The sequence below is a fragment of the Saimiri boliviensis genome, chromosome 2, assembly GCF_048565385.1.
Source record: "Saimiri boliviensis isolate mSaiBol1 chromosome 2, mSaiBol1.pri, whole genome shotgun sequence".
Lineage (NCBI taxonomy): Eukaryota > Metazoa > Chordata > Mammalia > Primates > Cebidae > Saimiri > Saimiri boliviensis.
In genome coordinates, this window is record NC_133450.1 from 44,746,132 (window position 1) to 44,761,598 (window position 15,467).

The window sequence follows — 15,467 nt, forward strand, 5'->3', positions numbered from 1 at the left end:
GCCTGGCACTACGAAGATAGAGACGCACTGAAGGACCTGATGCCCGTCCCCTGAGTTTACCATCTAGTTAGGAAGACTGGATGCTGTTACTGGATGAAAGAGTTAAACAGCAAAACAAGGCAGTACATGATTTGGAAACCAAATGAGTGATACTATGAAACAGTTAATGCTAAAGGAGGTCAGGAGTTTATGGGAAGGCTCGTAAATGTGATCACGAGCGAGCTAAGATGATCAAGAGGAGTTCTAAAGGATGGATAATATTTGAGGGAGGACTCGCAGGAAAGAGGGAAACATAGAAGCAAAGTTGAAGACAGCAAACCTTTGCTGGAGACAAAAGGAAAATCAGGCTATTAGGATAGAATTTTGTTAGAATAGTTTGTGTTTGGAGGGAAGATGGGGAGGCCATTCGAAAGGGATGGGTAGAGCAGACTCAAGGTGAGTAGGAGAAGGCTTTGATTCCAGCCTGAGAAGGTTGGATGGTACTTGGCACGCAAGAGAACCACTGGAGATAAACAGATGTTCTTTAGAGAAATGATGCAGGAAAATGAATATTTTAATAAGATCCACCCAATATTATTATATATGCTTAATTAAACTCAGGAGAAAGGGTAGGCAAGGAGGCAGTTAGAAGCCGGTGAGAGTCATCCAGACAGGCAGTGGAAAGGGAAAGAAATATATCCAAGAAAACCCATCATACTAAATGACTCAAGTGTCCCCATGCTTTGACCATGCTAGTTATTCAGTCTGTTAGCCTACTAAATGATATGGGGATGAAAGATTAGAAAAACTCCAAGGAGACCAATATTTTCAACTGGAAGTGCCAAAAACAGAAACAAGGGTCTTGCAAGGGGAAAATCTGGTTTTGAGAAAAGTTGAATTCTCAGACAACAGAACTGACTGCCTGATATAACTGGTGGGTAGTGAAGGTCCCTGTTTCTGAAGGTATTCAAGCCCAAAACTCAGCTCTTGGTAACATTATTGCCAGGTGCACTGGCTCACACCTGTAATCTCAGCACTTTGGGAGGCCACAGAGAGTGGATTGTTTGAACTCAGGTGTTTGAGACCATCCCTGGCAACGTGGCAAAAACTGTCTCTACAAAAAATAGAAAAATTAGCTATGTGTGGTGGCACAGGCCTGTAGCCCCAGCTACTCAGGAGGCTGACATGGAGGATCACCCAATCCTGGAATGTAGAAACTACAGGGAGCCCTGATCGTGCCACTGCACTTCAGCCTGGGTGACCGAACAAGATCCTGTCATAAAAAGAAAAATATATATACCTCTGATCAGTGGAAAAGATAAGATTTGATGAACTCGGACGTGCCTTCCCGCTTTGGTATTCTATGAAACTTGGTCCTTGTAAGGTAGTGAAGTGCCTTGCCCAAGATCATGCAGCTAATTAGTGAACAGAGGTGGGACCAGAATTTAGGGCTGGCTATTCATGTCTGGTTCAGTATTCTTACCACTAAACTATTTTAACTTTGATTGTACTCTGAGTTGTATTCTGAGGGGTGACCAGACACCCCATATAAAAACAAGATCAGTAAATATTGGTTCTGAAATGAAACAAAGGTGCAGCACAGCCTGACACGGTGTACAGAGTGTAAATTTGAGAGTCCGATCAAAGTGGCTCTGTCACTCACTCCTGTACGGCTATGGGCAAGTTACTCAACTCCTCACACGTGGACATGGTTCCTCATCTATAAAATAAGCATAAATATTTCTATCTAATGGGGATGCTGCAAGATAAGTAAGGAGATATTTTTAGATAGATTGACCACAAAACAGATTACACACACACACACACACACACACACACACTCTCTCTCTCTCTCTCTCTCTCTGCTGAGTTCAGTGTCAAGAACATACATTCAGTCTGCTTCCCTTGTGATCTGGTAGGAACAGGCATCAACCAATCAGAGCCAAGACTGGCTCATCTCCAAACGAGTGCACACAAGGTGACTCTTAGTCCACAAGAGGAGGAAATGTTTAGGCCTGCCCTGGGCTCCTGCTGCCATCCCCACTCTGTCACTTCAAAGGCTGGCAGCTTGGGTTTGTAACTGTTAATGAATTATCAACAAACAGGAAAGCAGTGTGGCAAGGAAAGATAACATGAACTTTAGAGCCAAACAGACCTAATTTCTAATCCTGGCCCTGCCACTTAATAAACCTGTGATCTTAACCTGCCAGAAACTTAGTTTCCTTTTCTATGAAATGGGGATAGTATCATGGAACACACAATACAGTTTGTATAAAAAGTTGTACACAAAGCACAACGCCTTGGCCCATGAAGTGCTTTTTAAAATGAGGTTTTTTATTTTCCACAAAGAACCTAGCACTGTACAGAACACATGTGAGATGTCCACTAAATGGTGGTTAGTAGCATCCCTTTCCTTCTGCTGCTGCTATCCAGCCCTGTGCTGACCTGAACCATAAGTAATGTGGCGTATGTTATTCTGGTGCCTTTAGTAGGTAGTAAATAGTATACTCTATACTACCACGCTCCTAGACAGTTTACCACTCACCACACCCCCTTGAATATGTAAGATATATATTCCTTGTTCAATATCACTTCTGCAGAAATGTATCTGAAAAGATTTTTAAAGTTTTACTTTTGAAATGATTTGACTGCAAGTAAGTTGTGATGGGCACTGCTCCTTCTGCATTCAAGGTACTTGGGAATTCCTACAAAATGAGAAAACTAACAAAAGATTGTTTCCCAATGTAGTGAGCTTTTTGTGTGCGCCAAATTTCAAAATAAGTGAGATCAATTTCCTGTTACTTTAGTGGCAGGTAAGTAAATATTTTTTACTTGATTCTATATTTGACTTTTCCTGTATTGGAGCCAATATATTTTTCCCAGTCTCAAATACTTTAGGCCCTTGGAAACCTCCCAGATTCTAAGCACTGAACCTCTAGTGCTTAATGGAGAAAACAGCCCTGAGTCTGCAGCAGTTGGGAAAACTCATGATGAATGACTAGGATCAAAATACACAATCAAAGGAACCCCTTTCCCTGGCCTCCCTGAGTGAGGCTGGCCAGCTGCATGGGCCAGCACCTACTTGAGGGAAAGCATGTTTGCAACTTAATTGGACTCAGAGCTTGCAAAGTCTCTGATCAGTCATCTTGGTTGGCAGTAAATGTTTAGGCCAGCCCTGGGCTCCTGCTGCCATCCCCACCCTCTCACTTCAAAGCTTGGCAGCTCCGGTATGTAACCGTTAATGAATAATCACTTGGTAACCCTTCCATCCCAATGGGAGAGGCTCAGCTGAGGGCCTGCAAGTGAGAAATGACTTCCTGGGGCAGGGGGTGGGAGGGAGTGGTGGAGAGGGAGGGAAAGATTTGTTCCCTGGTGCCCAAGTCAACTGCTTGCTGGGTAATGTTTTCCTGGGTTCAAAAATCAAAGTTTTGATTGCTTTGTGGGGAGGAGTGCATGAAGGGATCCCTGCTGTGGAAAGGGTGAGTTCTATTGGCAAACCAGGCTCGTCCACCATGTTTGCCTGAGATGACAAGCATCTCAGAATTTTTACATTCAGAAATGCCGGTGCTAGGCGCCTCAGTGATTTTTGCCACTTGGGAGAGGACTTTATCCCAAAGGCAGAGAAGTGACACAAATCCCAGAGGTTGAGAGACTGAGCGGAGGCCAACACACTATCACCGACCTGAGAAACTGCAGTGCAGAACGAGTTCCCCAACTGCAGTCACTTTCCGTAACCCTGGACAATTCCACACCATCTGCTTCCCACCCCTATTACATTAATAATATGCTAACTATACATTTACTCATTGATTTAAAATAATTCTTTTAAAATGAAGCTAAGTAATGCCATCTTTCAAAGAATGCTAGTGTTACTTCATAAACAGAAGTAAAAATAAATGTAATGACTGTGATCCAACTTTTAAAAATCCTACCCAGATACTGTTTTCAGCTGAAGACGCAGCCTGAGTCCTGTTGTCTTTATTGAAAAGGAGGAAACAAACACTGGAAAGTGTAAAAGAATTCACCTTCTTGCTCTCAGAGGAGACTTTCTCCTAAATGTAATCAGAAGGATCTGAAGAAAATTACTTAAAGCAATGTGCACACACCACCTAAAACTACAAACAGAAACACACTGTGCTCTGCTCCTATGGGAAACTCTTTTCCTCTTTCCTCTTTAGCTTGGCACCAGCCCAAAGGGATGGGTTGAACATCAGGAAGCTCTTAGCGCCAGCTCTGCCACTCACTCGGTGGCCTTGGGAAGGGCACTTGCCCTTTCAGGAACTCGAGGTCCTTCATCTTTAAAATGAAGGAGTCAACTGAGATGATCTCTAAGGTTCCTTCCAGCCGTGACCCTCTATCCTTCCAAGACATTCTCCAGCAGGGCAAAATGTCAGGCATGGAAAGAACCCAACTTGCCATGCAGCTTTGCCAGCTGGAGCAGCCATCCCTTCACTAGGAGTGGCCTTTTTTTCTAACTTCCATGACAAACTGGGCCACAGAATGGGGAGAAATGCATTTGACTCCACAACCTTAATATCAACTCTTTGGGGAACACCTAAGCTAGCCCAGCAGAACACCTAAGCTAGTCCAACATGGACCCTTCACATGTTTTTCTTCAAGATCTGGTTCCTCTCTGTGATTTCTCACAGTTTCAGAAAAGACACCTGGGAGTGTGGGAAACAGAGGAGTTAGGGACCCTGACAGGCCTTGGTTAAAATCTTGTATTTGTCCTAGCTATGGGATGATGGGGAATTTTCTTAACTTTTCTCAGCCTCTTTTTATTTATGTATATATATATATATATATATATATATATATATGAATTTTTTAATGATATATATAAAAAGACTACCTTTCATATATATGTGTATATATATATATATATATATATATATACATACATATATGAAGGGTAATCATTTTATATACATATGAAGGATAATCATACCTCATAAAACTATTATGAGGGGTAAACAAGATAAGTGTTTATTAGAGGCACAAAAAGGCACATTATCTGCTGGTACTAACCAATAAAATACAGGGGTTTTCTTCACTATCTTAGGCTGCGCATTGCCCTGCAATAACTGACTTAGAGTATGAAATTCTTAGAAGGACTAGCCAGGCTCCCCCATGATGACCTATTCACCCACCTATCTCTTCCCTCTGTTCCACTGTTCCCCTTAGGAGAGATGGCACTGGTGAGAGAAGGATGCTGCCCCCTGCTGCTGCTCCTGCTGCTGGGGCTGTGGGTGGTTGAGATCCCAGTCAGTGCCAAGCCCAAGGGCATGACCCCATCTCAGTGGTTTAAAACTCAGCATGTGCAGCCCAGCCCTCGCGCATGCAACTCAGCCATGAGAAACATCAATAACTACAACAAACGGTGCAAAGACCTCAACACCTTCCTGCACGAGCCCTTCTCCAGCGTGGCCGCCACCTGCCAGACCCCCAACATAACCTGCAAGAATGGCCACCATAAAAACTGCCACCAGAGCCATGGGTCCCTGTCCCTGACCATGTGTAGGCTCACCTCAGGGAAGTACCCGGACTGCAGGTACAAAGAGGAGCACCTGAAAAAGTCTTACATAGTGGCCTGTGACCCTCCACAACAGGGTGACCCAGAGTACTCACTTGTTCCTGTGCACTTGGATAAAGTTGTGTAAGGTCTGGTGCCCACGCTCCACCCCACGCTCTGCAGACTGTATGTGCTGCTGTTCCTCCCTCAAGTTCTTTATTAATCCTTGCTTCCCATCGCAAATGCCATTTCTCTCCCACACACCCAATCTCACATATTCCTGGTTCTTTAGGGGGTTTTATGGATGCTCCAAATGATGAGGGAAGAGGGCAGATTCTCTTCAGCCTTTCAATGCAGCTTACTTTGAAGCCCTTCCAGAGTCAAGCACTCAGGATCCCCACAAGGATGGATCGGAGTTTGGTGAGGCCTGTGGCTTATCTAATGTTGAAGACCCTCTTAAAGAAAAAGAACATAAAATTACAAATCCAAAATAAGTCAGATCCTAGGAAGGGCTGTGGTTGGACAGTTCAGGGAGATCCCAGACAGGGGTGATTATCTAAGAAAGGAAGGAAGGGGAATCTATGCTGTGTCCTCTGTGCTGGGGAAAGAAATGCTTCTGATCTTGCTGTAATAAAGACTCTGCTGTTGCTGATGGAGTGTGTGTTACTGTCTTGGGGTAGATGGGGAGGCTTGGAGCTCCAATTCTGAAGCCCTGAAAAGGTCCTGAAACACTTATCTCGGTGAGGCATCAGCTCCACCTGCTTTGCAGGCCGGATGGAAAGCAGCACCCTGAGCAGGCACAGTCTGAGAAACTGACTTAATTCTGTCATCCAGCCCCTTGAGGGCTCTCTAGTGGTCCCCTCTCATGGGAAGGGGAAGGGTGAAAGGAAGGATAGGCTGAGCCCTGGGATGCCAGTCAGGTCTGAGGCCTGACCCACTTGTTTGTGCATAAGACCTGAGTTCATGCTTCATCAGCATGACCCAGAGCAGGACACTCAATGTTCTGGAGTGAATTTCCCTTCCTTGGAAATTTCAGAATCTGGACCTACCAAGAATCTTGATCTGGTCTTAATCATTGCTGAAGGCTAACTGTGGTAAAGGAGCAGTTTTGTATGCAATCAGTCATAGACCCATACTTTTGTAAAATATGGTAAAATGAATTACTAGAAAATGAAATAGAACATATAACTATAAAAAATACAAGCCCAATTTTATTATTGCTAGATTCAATTAATATAAACTACTCTGTCAAATTGCCATAAAAGTTGCTTTTTTAAAAAATTTGAGACAGGGTCTCACTCTGTTGCCCAGGCTGGAGTGCAGTGGTACAATCTCAGTTCACTTCAGCCTTGACTTTGACATTCTGGGCTCAAGTGATCCTCCCATCTCAGCCTCCTGAGTATCTGGGACTACAGGTGCAAGCATGCCGCTGCATCTGGCTAATTGTTGCATTCTTTGTAGAGACAAGGTTTCACCATGTTACCCAGGCTGGTCTCAAACTCCTGGGCTCAAGCAACCCACCTGCCTGGACCTCCCAAAGTGCTGGGACTATAGGTGTCAGCCATGGCACCCAGCCCACAAAAGTTTCTTAATGTTTCCTCTCAATTTCTGTACTTGTATTAATAGATATTCAGAGAGAAAAAAACATACACATATTATACACATCTACACACATACATACCTACATATCAACATAAGGTGCACACATACACACCACATACAGAGGCACACATAGTCACAATGTGCACCTGTGTGCACAACACACAGACCTACACATGTACTCACACTCAACAAGACACCCCCTCTCCTTCCCCATGCAATCTCTGCTTCCTTATTACACCTCCCTTCCCATATTTGAAAAGAGAGTTTCCTACACAGACTATGACTCAGAGTAAGGAAAGGATGTTTGGTGAAGTGTGAAGTGGCAGGGAAAGCATAGAATCCAGAAATTCCAAATCCCAGCCCCCGTTCTGTGCTTTCTAGAACTAGAGCTCAATGTAGCGTCTGGCAGCAACACCATCTCGCCCCAAGTGTAGTTTCCCCCGACAGCCTGTAGGCCCCTCCACACTGCTCTGCCCATCGCCATCACGATGTTGTCGACACTTGTGCTCATAACCAGGGAAAACATCTGGAAGTAAGAGAGAAACACCTTTCCATCCCCTGGCTTCTTCCCAGTGTTGTGGGCAGGCTCCACTTCCTGTGGCTGCACCTTAAATGATGGTGTTTTTTCAGGGTCCTATTCTGAGCTCTGTTTTCTTCCCACACTGTATGCTCCTTGAGTGACTTCATTTACTTCCGTGGCTCCAACTACCATTAACCTACTCCCAAAGACAGGTGTATCTCCAGCCCAGAGCTCCCAAAGTCCAGGCATACATGCCCATCTTCATGCTGTTGCTAGCCCCGTCAGTGTTCCACAGACATCTCAACCCAAAACACTCAGAACTAAGCTCATCATCTGTCTGGCTTCAAAACCTGCCCCTCTCTACTCCTGCAGCCTCTTAGTGTTCCTTAGCGGACACATCATACTCAATCATTCAAAGTCCTAATCTAAAAGTCACCTGTGTCAACTCAGTCTTGTTTGTTTCTCCAGTGATTGCCCATTTTATCCCAGAAACTACCTCCAGAGGGCATAAAAGTTATTGAGTTTTATTTTCCTTTCTCCAAATAGCACTGTGCTCCTAACATGTGCTCGATACACATTACGGCCTTGGAGGGTGCCATGATTTGGAGCTAGGCAAATATACATAGATTGGTGCAACCACAGATTCACTGTCTTGTTTAGGGGGCAAGATTAAACAGTACTTATGAAACTAACAAGTAATAAGATAGAAGAGAAGAATAAACCAAATGGATTCTGTAACATTTTTTTCCCACTTCCCTTAGGATTTCATTCATCCTCAAGTTCATTTATCCTAACCTGAAGTTCATTCTCTGTTGGATGTTAATTTTCCTGTTGTATATCTCTGGCATAGCATTAGCCAGGGTTAGGGAATACCAGGAGACATTCATCCATTCAATATCTGTGAGAGTTGTGGCCCCAGAAGCTGGGAAGATTGTGAAAAGAATTCAGAATAGAATAAATCATTAAGTAGACTAATAATATCCAAACAAGTGGGGTAGTGATCTGGGTAGGAGTTTCTGACTTCCTTGTGTAGGCTGAAGAATTAGATGAAGTGTAACTTGAATCTAGGGGTCATGGGCTGTAAAACTGGCTCATTCTGAGAGTAATGCACAGCACTCATAAAACAGGGCTCAGTAGGGCAGCTGGGGCCACAGAGGAGCTGCCCAACAGCCTTGGGACGGAATCTCTACTGGGTATGCTCTCTGGACCCCTGAGAATGTATTTCCAAAAAATCACTTGAGAAGGGACTCCTCAGCCATTTGGGAGGACCTAAGTATTTTCTAGTGGGTAAGTATGTTTTAATATCCAGAAACTTTAGAATTAAGTATAAAAATGTTTAAAAGAATCAACACATAGCATTAATATCTTTGTATTAAGGAATTTGTATTAGGCTTGTCATTCTGATTTTAAATGCACATGATTTGAAATGGGACTTTCCTTTAAAACTAGTTTTGGATCATTTAAGAAAACATAGAAATTGAATTATCCTATTTATAAATTTTTAGATTTATAAAGGTTTTTATGTATTCAGGAATATTTTGTTGGTTAGCTCAAATGGCCAAATTATAAGGACATGGAATATATATTGAATTTATAAAGTGTATCTTTTAATGTTAAAGAGTTTCATTAACTACTTACAAATAAGATCAAATAGTCAGTGAATACAATTTTTTAAAGTGATTATTAGAATGTATTTCTTTGTAAGTTCAACATAAAAGCTTAAGGTAGAACTGAGCTGATTTATAACTTCAACATAGGAAACATAAATTTTAAAAAGCCAAGTGGCCCTCTAAATATTATTTGCTAGGCACAAAAGAAACATTTTAAAAACTCACATTGATGCTGCAAGACCAAATCATTTTCTATGATATTTTCATCTATACTGCAGAGTGGGCTTTGGTGATTATATTTTCTGGTGTTAACATGCTTGTTGATTTTGCTGGGCCATTTATTAGCAGGGAGGGAAGCGCAAGGCTCAGGCTCAAGGGCAGACAAGTGTCAGTGGAGTCTTCAGAACTGAACTTGGATATCTGTCTCTCCTCAGCATTCTCTTCCCTGCACTGTGCTGCCTTCAGTGGGGTTAGTTTTCTGACTTTGGAATGGGAGTATTATATCCCAGAGAAACTGAAAAAAGGGAGCAGGATTTCCCTAAGGCCAGTGTAGGGGTGGCAGAGGAATTCAGCAAAATATACTCCAAAGAAAAGTAAAATTCAAAGACTGCAGTCAAGTCTCCATCCTCTATAGGGACTTTTCCTCTTTGGCCAGAGTTTTGAGACTACTTTTATTTAAAAAAGCAGCTTTTAAAATATAAACAAAACAGGCTGGGTGCAGTGGCTCATGCCTATAATTCCAACACTTTGGAAGGCTGAGGCAGGAAGATCAATAGAGCCCAGGTGTTCAAGACCAGCCTGGGTACTGTAGTGAGACCTTGTATCTACAAAAAAAAAAAAAATTATATTAGCCGGGTTTAGTGGTACACACCTGTAGTCCCAGCTATTTGGGAGGCTGAAGTGGGAGGATCACTTGAGCCCAGGAGGTGAAGGTTGCAGTCAGCTGAGATTGTACCACTGTATTCCAGGCTGGGCAACACAGCAAGACCCTGTCTCAGAAAAGAAATAAAAACAAAAACAAAAAAACGGATTTTAAGAAACCAGCTTCTTCAATAAATCGGAGTGCCTGCCTGAAAGTGGTGTGTATGTGTATGTGTGTGTATGTAAACACACACGTGTTCAGGGTGAGGAAGTAAAGTTATGTTAGCGGAATTAGGAGTGCTATATTCCGCCAACTATAGATCTTTTGGGATTCCAACTCCTCATTTGAAGTGCAAATATCTATTGGCACAAATAAAACAAGATAATATAACAATTACTTGGAATCAATCACTTAGGTGTTGGGTTTGGCTTGGGGTTATTTGGAGGCAAGGTAAGAATATAGGTTTTGTAATGGGTGGTTCTTATGAGTAGGTTCAACATGGGCAGAGACCTGGAGGTAGACACTGAGTACAAAAAAAGAGATGTCATGGAACTAGAGACAGTGTTACCCGATGCTTGGAAGTTCTGAAGCCTAGGGGATGGGAGTGATTTCATGCTGTTGAAATTCCCAGATTGCCTGCTCAGGAGTCTGGCTCTGCTGGGGATCTGCCAATGAGAGCTGGGGCCACTGCTAACTATAACGGGCACAGGTTATGTCTTAATAAACGTTCATTTAACAAAATGTGGTTTTGGAACAAAGGGTTAGGGCTAGGAAAATGTACAGATCACAAATCTGGAAAGCTTATAAACAATTTCTTTAAAAACTCTCTCATTATGCTTCAAATTTTTCAATGAGAGGGAATTTACCTATGGAGACAGCTTGTCCCATTTTCAGGCAACTCTAAATATTTAAAATTCCCTTACATAGAACCTAATCTGCTTCTCTATAACTGCAAAAATTCACTGATGCCCTACTGCTTTGTGCCATTCAGAATAACCTCAATTCCTCTTCACAATCAACCTTTTAAATATTTTAAGAGCGTTTCATGACCCCTGTCCTCCACATATTGCCACATCTGGCAATAACAAAAGTTATAAAATGGTTCCTAACATTTGACCCAATAATTTCATTTTATATAATATACCAAATGAGAATAATTCAAAGTGGGGAGGAGTAAATTTCTACAAAGCTTTTTATACCTTTTCTTTGTACAATGGAGAAAAGTTAAACATAATACAAATTCCCTAAAATTGAGAGAGACTATGTGAATGACAAACAACTACTTGATGCTTTTTTTTTTCTTTCTTTTTCTTTGGACAGAGTCTCGCTGTTACCCAGGCTGCAGTGTAGTGGTACAATCTCAGCTCACTGCAACCTCTGCCACCTGGATTCAAGTGATTCTCCTGTCTCAGCCTCCCGAGTAGCTGGAATTATAGGCACATGTCGCCACACCGGCTAATTTTTGTATTTTTAGTAGAGACAGGCAGGGATTCATCATGTTGGTCAGGCTGGTCTCGAACACCTGACCTCAGGTGATTCGCCAGCCTCGACTTCGCAAAGTGCTGGGATTATTCAGGGGTGAGCCACCGTACCTGGCCTACTTGATGCTTTAACTGAAGACAACATAGGCAAAAATTTTACTGATGCATGGAAATGTATATGGACAATGCAACATGAAGAAAGCAGAACACGAAACTGTTATTTTCAAATGGGTTACAACTACATAAAAAAAGTCTGGGTTTGTACATCAACAATGTCTGTAAGCAACTTTGGAACCTTTCCAGAAGTCCCCTTCCAAACCATACATCCTCCACTCTTCTACTACAATGAACCTACATCTGAGCCAGATGATGGTCCACATCTGTCTTAAATTCTGTCCTGCAGATGGGCATGATGGCTCATGCCTGTAATCCCAGCACTTTGGGAGGCCAAGGTGGGTGGATCACCGGAGGTCAGGAATTCGAGACCAGCCTAAGCAACTTGGTGAAACCCCATCTCTACTAAAAATACAAAAATTAGCCAGGCATGGTGGTGGGCATCTGTAATCCCAGCTAGGCTGAGGCAGGAGAATCACTTGAACCCAGGAGGCAGAGGTTGCAGTGAGCTAAAATCGCACCACTGCACTCCAGCCTGGGAGACAAGCAAAACTCTGCCTCAAAAAACAAACAAAAAAATTCTGTCCTGCATGCCTACCATTTGCAAATATCCACCAACAGACAAACAAAAAAACCTCATGAGGACTGATTCCAGGAAGACAGAAAAGCAGCTGACCCCCAACCCTCCGTCTCCCCATTCCCAGCTCTTACTTGCTCCCAACACCATTCCTGTTCTGTGTAGCTTTCTGCCCTCCTTTCAGTCTTCACCTGGATTTATGATCTCTTTTGAGGACTGTTCAGACACTAGCTGAAAAAGAGCAGTGACAAAATAGACAAGGTCCTTCATTTCATAAAGTTTATTTTGAAATTATATGTGGTGGAAAGGTGAGTCTATTATGATAGACAGAAAATAAATAAATACATAATCAAATAGAGATAAATGCTGTGAAGAAAATAAAACAGAATAACATTATTCAGAAAGGCAGTGAGTGAGAGACCACGTTAGGCTGGGTGGTCAGGGAAGAAGACCTTTGAGACTGTAACACATTAGGTAAGAAATAACAATGAAAGCCAGCCACTAGAACTGTGAATTTTAAAAAAGCTCCAGACAGAAGGAAAAGATAGCAAAAAGGTGCCAAATTGAGCATCTTTAGGTATAAGTAAGGCGTGTTTAAAGAACTGAAAGAAGGGGCTGAGCGCAGTGGCTCAAGCCTGTAATCCCAGCACTTACGGAGGCCAAGGCAGGTAGATCACCTAAGGTCAGGAGTTTGAGACCAGCCTGGCCAATATGAAACCCCTTCTCTCCTAAAAATACAAAAATTATCTGGGTGTGATGGCGCACACCTGTAATCTAAGCTACTCGGGAAGCTGAGGCACCAGAATCACTTGAACCTGAGAGGTAGAGGTTGCAGTGAGTCTAGACTGTGACACTGCACGCCAGCCTGGGCAACAGAGAAAGATTCTGTCTCCAAAAAAACAAACCAAAAAACTGAAAGGAGGCCACTGTGGCTGCACGGTCACAAATGGCTTAGCATAATGTCACCATGGGGCTGTGGTAAAAGATGAGGCAGAAAGGAGAGATAGGCAGAAAAGGAGTCATGATGCGAATGGAAAGCCATTAGACAGGGTCAATGAGATCTATTTGGATTTTTTAAGATTACTCTGGCTATGGTGCAGAGAATGGCTCATCAGAAGGTAGGAATGGAAAAGGCAGACCAGTCCAGAAACTAATGTGCTAGACCAGGCAAGATACTGGTGGTATCGACCTTGATGACACCTAGTTCAGAGAAAACAAGCTGTAAATTCTTGAAAAAATATTACCAATCAAATAAAACCAAAACTCATGAAAAACTAAACCATAAATAGAACTGATATATATTTACATATCACACAGATTTTTTTTACCTTAAAATAACTAGGATATTGACCACCAGTTTCCACGGAAGGCACAGCTAACAAGAACATATTCTCTCAAGTCCGTCCCTAAAATTCCCTTGTGGTCCTTCATTAATTCCCCCTTAACTTGAGGCATGGGGCTGAGGCAGAGCCATAGTCACTGCTACTCTCCAAGGGAGAAATAGTGAGCATCCTAAAACCCCAACCCTCTATAAGGTGGCAGTCATAACTCTTTTTTTTTTTTTTTTTTTTTTTTTGAGACGGAGTTTCACTCTTGTTACCCAGGCTGGAGTGCAATGGCAAGATCTCCGCTCACCGCAACCTCCGTCTCCTGGGTTCAGGCAATTCTCCTGCCTCTGCCTCCTGAGTAGCTGGGACTACAGGCGTGCGCCACCATGCCCAGCTAATTTTTGTATTTTTAGTAGAGACGGGGTTTCACCATGTTGACCAGTATGGTCTCCATCTCTTGACCTCGTGATCCACCCGTCTCGGCCTCCGAAAGTGCTGGGATTATAGGCGTGAGCCACCGTGCTCGGCCCATAACTCTTGATGTGCTTAAACCAGGCAATAAACAGTACAGACACAGGTGTTTCTTCCACCTTCCCCCATATTAGGATAACATTAGTTTTCCATAAGAAGCATACTGGAAATGGCTTCAGAATTGTTTTAACTATTACTCTATAACAAGTCTAGAAAAAAGGCAGTTTTTCTTCTCTCACCCACAGGGACATATCTATCACTTTTAAAATCTCAGTGCTGGAGTGCAGTGGTGCAATCTCGGCTCACTGCAACCTCTGCTTCCTGGGTTCAAGCAATTCTCCTGCCTCCAACTCGAGAGTAGCTGGGATTACAGGCGCCTGCCACCACACCCAGCAAATTTTTGTACTTTTAGTAGAGACGGGGTTTCACTTTGTTGGTCAGGCTGGTCTTGAACTGACCTCAGGTGATCTGCCCACCTCAGCCTCCCAAATTGCTGGGATTACAGGCGTGAGCCACTGTGCCTGGCTTAAAACTCTTCTTTTATGAACGTTGACAACTTAGATGAGACCCTATAACTTACTGGTTGAGAGTGAAGGCTCTGGCATCAGACAGCCTGGGTTCTCATCCTGGTTTCTCATTTGCTGTGTAGCTGAGAGTTTCTTAACTTTAATAAGCTACAATTTCATCTTTGAAACAGGAGTTCGAGAAGCCCCAAAGAATCTTAAATGGGTAAAACACGGTAAGAACTGTTTGTGAATGAAAAGGCTTCTAAGACAGGTTTATTCCCAGTCTCTAATTTCTCTCTTATAACCTTACCCTTTCAGATCTCCACCAAAAACACACATATCCACACATACTCTGCTGTGTACACACACATGTACACACACACACACACACACACACACACATTTCTAGGTAAGAGCCTGCATTCTTCAGAGAAAGTGGTATTTAACTGCTGCAACCACAAGTCACTTACTTACTTAAAATAAACCACTGTAATTTAGCACAGATTTTTAAAGTCCTGGAAACAAAGGATAACCATCCCTGATTCTGTATCCAAATTCCCTCACCCCACCAGCTCAAAAGCTTTCAGTGGCTCCCCATTTTTTCTATGAAAAAAAAAAAAAGATCCACTCCCTTTTTCCAGGAGTTTGTGGACCCCATGGCCATATTAATTTATATTACACTACCTAAGGGTAGCAAGACTTGGAATCCAGTGGAAAACCTTGGACACTACCAAGCATTCCCTAAACAATTTGCTGCCGTATAAGGAATGGAAGGCCTGGTGAGGAAAGGTTCAGACTCTCTCAACATCGAGAATGGATGAGCTGGGTTTGAGACAAATGAATAAGGCTCATAAAACATCTTCTAAGAACGTTTTCTAAATACTGGCCCCTGTAACCGGCCACTG

The 15,467-nt window shown here is 42.8% G+C and overlaps 1 protein-coding gene across 1 annotated transcript; it reads left to right on the forward strand.

Moving 5' to 3' along the window:
• Positions 1 to 5,022: 5,022 nt before the first annotated feature.
• Positions 5,023 to 6,137, forward strand: LOC101030702 (ribonuclease 8-like). The gene has a single exon (XM_010335110.3). It carries the CDS (start codon positions 5,076 to 5,078, stop codon positions 5,637 to 5,639), a length of 564 nt encoding a protein of 187 aa, XP_010333412.2. The 5' UTR covers positions 5,023 to 5,075; the 3' UTR covers positions 5,640 to 6,137.
• Positions 6,138 to 15,467: the final 9,330 nt, after the last annotated feature.